This window comes from Peromyscus eremicus, chromosome 17, assembly GCF_949786415.1.
Source record: "Peromyscus eremicus chromosome 17, PerEre_H2_v1, whole genome shotgun sequence".
Classification (NCBI taxonomy): domain Eukaryota; kingdom Metazoa; phylum Chordata; class Mammalia; order Rodentia; family Cricetidae; genus Peromyscus; species Peromyscus eremicus.
This window is the reverse complement of record NC_081433.1, coordinates 46,372,795-46,378,099: the sequence shown is the minus strand read 5'-3', so window position 1 is coordinate 46,378,099 and position 5,305 is coordinate 46,372,795. Positions and strand designations below refer to the sequence as shown.

The 5,305-nt window shown below is 45.7% G+C and overlaps 1 protein-coding gene across 1 annotated transcript; it reads left to right on the top strand.

Annotated features, from left to right (window-relative positions):
• Nucleotides 1–2,719: 2,719 nt before the first annotated feature.
• LOC131894581 (ATP-dependent RNA helicase DDX39A-like) lies at nucleotides 2,720–4,044 on the top strand. Its single transcript, XM_059244888.1, has one exon. It carries the CDS (start codon nucleotides 2,720–2,722, stop codon nucleotides 3,992–3,994), a length of 1,275 nt encoding a protein of 424 aa, XP_059100871.1. The 3' UTR covers nucleotides 3,995–4,044.
• Nucleotides 4,045–5,305: the final 1,261 nt, after the last annotated feature.

Below are 5,305 nucleotides of genomic sequence, written 5' to 3'. Positions count from 1 at the left end.
AGATGTCCCATTTAGGCCTGAGAACTCTAAAGTCTCATATCCTCCATGTGTTGCCCAGTTGAGGGGCGCTGTGTTAACCACAATCCACTGCAAAATCTCCTCTGAGGGTTGAGAATCTAATCTATAGGTAAAGTGATGTCACCCCAGAACGGGGGCATGGGAGAAACAGTGGCAAACCCATTTGATTTTTAATACTACATGCCGGTCACAAGGAATAAAATCAACAGAGCCACAGGATATGGTTGCCCTACACTACAGGATAGAAGGTGTTAGCTGCTTTCAGAAAGCTTGGTTAATGGATTCACTTAGATGCTCTACTAACTGTAGTGTCTCAATGAACAAATTACCGCCAGGTTAACCACAAACTATGGTGGTTAAGAAACAGTGCCAGAATGGTTCTTTCTTCTGTCAAAGTATTGTTTTCCAAATGTTAAAAAAAAATATGTAGGTGGTAAGGCTAAGGGTGTGGCTCAACAGTAGAGTGCTTGCCTAGCCTGTATGTGAGACCCTAGGCTTGATCCCCTAAAGGGAAAAAGTGAGTATGTACCATTTGGAATGGTCCTTATTTTTTAATGAATGAATTGATTGATTGATTGACTGATTGATTTAAGACCAGATCTTCTCACTCTGGAGTTAGTTTGGCCTCTTAACTCACAAACCTTGTGAGGATGGTCTTATTTATTTATTTAGAGACAGGGTTTATCTGTGTAGCCCTGGCTGTCCTCAAACTCAGAGATCTGCCTGCCTCTGCCTTCCAAGAGCTGGGACTAAAGGTACTGCTCACTATATTCAGCTCAGCTGTGATTAAAGGTACAGCTCACTATGTATAGCTCCTAAATTTTTGTTTTTTGAGACAAGGTTTCTCTGTGTAACTATAGATGTCCTGGAACTTACTCAGTAGACCAGGCAGGCCTCGAACTCACAGAGATCTGCTGGCCTCTGCCTCCTGAATGCTGAGATTAAAGATGTGCACCACCACTGCCTGGCAATAAATCAGCTTTTAAAAAGCAGAAAACATAAAACAAACAAAAAACTAAAAATCAAAAACCAAGTGCTGGAGAAAATGCAGAGAAAGTAGAAACATTTTGAATTGCCCAGTGGCAAATGAAATCATGTAACTACTGTGGAAAACAATTTTGAAATCTCTTAAAAATTTAAACTGATAGCTGGGTATCTCTTCTGGTGGCTGTGGCAAAAGAATTACCACAAATTCAGGGCAACAATTCTATCCCATCAGGGCTGAAAAGTGAGAATCTTAAAAATAAAATGAAAAACAGTTTAATAAAATTACGGTATGAATCGCAAGTTCTATTTATAATACTAGATAGCACAAATCATTGAATTTAGGGGTCATCACCATGGCTCATCAGGTAAGATGATTAACAAGCAAGCCAGATGATCTGGAACTCACATAAAGGAAACAGAGGACAACTGACTCCACAGAGTCCTCCTCTGAACTCCACCTGTGTGTGCCCAAAACACATATCATAGGCATGAAAACACATTAATAATGAAAAAGAAAATGTGAAACTAAAAGGTCGAAGATGGATGCCCCAATGTGCAGGGGAAACGGGTGAATGTCCAGGGATTGAGCTGCTCCTGTCATTTGTCACATTTTTGGAAGTCAGTTGTTTCCACTTCCTGCTTACTCAGTTAATATCATTTCCTTTTCAGCTCTCTGATGGAGTTGAAGATTAGATAGTCTTAGTTCTAGTTTTCCTTGTTAACAAATTCAGAAAAGAATCTCACTGAAAGAGGTGTAAAGTGTATAAGACCAAATGACATCCAAAGAAAGTTTTGGGTTGGTAAGACAAGTTAGGATAGAAAGTGAACTAGGCACAACACTTTGCACTCACCAAAACAGGATAAATGATGGAGTATTTTCTCTAAATTTGTCAAATGTTTTTGGACTGGACATTGGGAATGTAATGATTGACTGTATGTATCGTATATACTTATGTATATAGTTTTTCTTCTATTAGTTATTACCTTCTTGTATTATTTTAGACCTACAAAAAAGGGGGAGGGTGTGATGGTCTATTGTGTATCAAATGAAGCTTGCCTGAGGATCAGAGGGCAGTGCAAACCACGAGATTAAACACAGAGGCCAGGCAGTGGTGGCACACAGGCAGTGTTGGCCTAGCACTCGGGAGGCAGACATCTGTCTGGAGCTGTGAGTTCCAAGCCACCCTGGACTACAGGAGATTGATTCAATCTAAGTGAGAACCAAGCCAGGTAGAGGTGGCCACACCTTTAATCCCAGTCCTTGAGAATCACATGCCTTAAATTCCAGCACCAGCGAGGAAGTGATCTGATTGGTTGGAGAAAGGTATATAAAGGCTTGAGGAGACAGAAACTCAGTCTCTTTGGGCTGAGGACTCAGAGGCTTTCAAAGAGAGGCTTGGTGGAGTTGGGGAGGCGAGACATTGGCAGTGGCTTGTTCTTTGGTCTCTCCGATTTTACACTAATATCTAGCTGCCCGTTTTGTTTTGTTTTGTTTGATTTTTTAAAAGGGCCATTTAAGATTTTGTGCGACACCTGGTGCCCGACGTGGTAAGCGAAAAGCCAACGGCCCAGGGAGCAAGACCCAGGTCCGGCTCCCAGGTAGAAGTGTTGCAGCTGAGGTCATTGTCCCTAGGGGCAGGACTTAAGAGCAGAAGGACAGCTGGCCGCTCTCCTCCCAGCTTGTGGAGGCCAACCCGAAATGGGAGACAGTGCCATGGCAGAACAGGATGTGGAAGACCAGCTTTTGGATTATGATGAATTTGAAGAGCCCCAAGCAGCCCAGGAGAGCACCCCAGCTCCCCCAAAGAAAGATGTCCAAGGATCTTATGTCTCCGTTCACAGTTCTAGTTTCCGGGACTTTCTGCTGAAGCCGGAGCTCCTGAGAGCCATAGTGGAGTGTGGCTTTGAGCATCCTTCAGAGGTCCAGCATGAGTGTCTTCCCCAGGCCATTCTGGGTATGGATGTCCTGTGCCAGGCCAAGTCTGGGATGGGCAAGACGGCGGTGTTTGTGCTGGCCACCCTGCAGCAGATGGAGCCCGTGGACGGCCCCGTGTCGGTATTGGTCATGTGCCACACCAGGGAGCTGGCCTTCCAGATCAGCAAGGAGTATGAGCGCTTCTCTAAGTACATGGCCAGCGTGAAGGTATCCGTGCTCTTTGGGGGCCTCTCCATCAAGAAGGATGAAGAGGTGTTGAAGAAGAACCGTCCCCACGTGGTGGTGGGGACCCCAGGCCGCATCCTGGCTCTGGTCCGCAGAGGGAGCCTCAACCTGAGGAACGTGAAGCACTTTGTGCTAGACGAATGTGACAAGATGCTGGCACAGCTGGACATGCGGCAGGACGTGCAGGCCATCTTTCGAGGGACGCCCCACGAGAAGCAGTGCATGATGTTCAGCGCCACCCTGAGCAAGGAGATCCGGCCCGTGTGCAGGAAGTTCATGCAGGATCCCATGGAGGTGTGTGTGGAGGACGAGAGCAAGCTCTCGCTGCACAGCCTCCAGCAGTACTACGTCAAGCTCCAGGAGAGCCAGAAGAACCGGAAGCTCTGCGACCTCCTCGACGTCCTCGAGTTTAACCAGGTGGTGATCTTTGTCAGGTCTGTGCAGCGCTGCACGGCCCTGGCCCAGCTCCTAGTGGAACAGAACTTCCCAGCCACTGCTATTCACCGAGCCATGCACCAGGAGGAGCGCCTGTCCCGCTTCCAGCAGTTCAAGGACTTCCAGTGGCGCATCCTGGTGGCTACCAACCTGTTTGGCAGAGGTATGGACATCCAGCAGGTCGACGTCGTCTTCAACTATGACATGCCAGAGGACTCAGATACTTACCTTCACCGAGTGGCTCGTGCTGGTCGCTTCGGTACCAGAGGCCTGGCTTTCACTTTTGTGTCTGAGGAGAGTGATGGGCACGTCCTCAGTGACGTCCAGGGCCGCTTTGCAGTGAATGTGGCAGAGCTTCCGGAAGAAATGGAGATCTCCACACGCATTGCTTGAAGCACTGGAAGACCTTTGGACAAATAAACACCCAAAGAAGAGCGGAGAACTACCCCGAAAGAAAAAAAAAATCCCCAAGTAAAGGAATAATCTGACCTAATGGGATCTCTGAAGTCCTAAAAAGATGATGGGATCCCACAACAACAGTTCCACCAGGACCTTGACGACACCGTTAAGATGAGCAACACCATCTACTAAAGACATGCTTTGGACTACAAACTGCTCAGGACGATTTCCAGATGTCTACTGGAGATCCAGCCTCACAGACTAATCTAGCCAAGACCTGAGACAAGGCCTGCACTCTCCAGTGATGCAGAGACTGGACAGCAAAAAACAAAGCTACTTCTCTCAAAGGACTTGACAAGGAATCCCCAAATGTTTCTTTTCTGGGTCCCCTAAAGATGGCAGTGCCCCCTCCCCCAAGCAGCAGGAAGTAATTTCAAGAACAGGAGGACAAGGATGCCCATATTCCCAAGAGGTGGGGTGGAGGTGGTGATATTTTATTTGTATCCTCCAATAAAATTTGTGGTGATATTTTATTGTATTCCCCAATAAAGTTTATCTTAGGGTCAGAGGAAAAAACCAGCCACCATAGTAAACAAACAAGTCAGGCAATGGTAGCACAGGCCTTAAATCTTATCACTGGGGAGGCAGGTATCTGTCTGGATCTTTGTGAGTTCAAGGCCACACTGGGAACAGAGCCACCTGTGGTGGCTCACACCCCCAATTCCAACACTAGTTAACCATAGAGGTCTGCAGGTCTGTACAGACAGACAGGAAGAGACAGAGCCAGGCAGGAAGAGGACTTGATGGTGCTGGGTACAGGGGAGAAGTGAGTTAGCACAACAGAGAGGAATGTGGACTTGGGTATATGGGAAGCAGGACTCTTTGGACGCGGAGGGTTGGTAAGGTGAGGTTGGCTTTGGCTTGTCCTATTCCTCTGACCTCTCAGAATTTACTCTCACATCTGGTGCCTGTTTTTTTTTTCTTGTTCTTTTTGTTTGGTCAGTTTGTTAGTTTGTTTGTATTTTATTTGTAAGACCATTTAGGAATTTCTGTTACTAGTGGGTGGTTTTTGGTCATTCAATGAGTTATGGATAATTGTCATTGTTTAGGGTTACAAGTTGTTGTTGGTAGTAGTCAGAAAAAAAGCTAAACAAAGGAGATTAGATTCAGGGTTCTTGTTTGAAAAAAAAAAAAAAAAAAAAAAAAAAAGAAGAGAATTTAGATACCATGAGATAAGAGGTAGATTATTAAATCTACCCTGGAAAAAATGTGTAAATGATAGGATAAAAGGGTAGATTTTTGAAT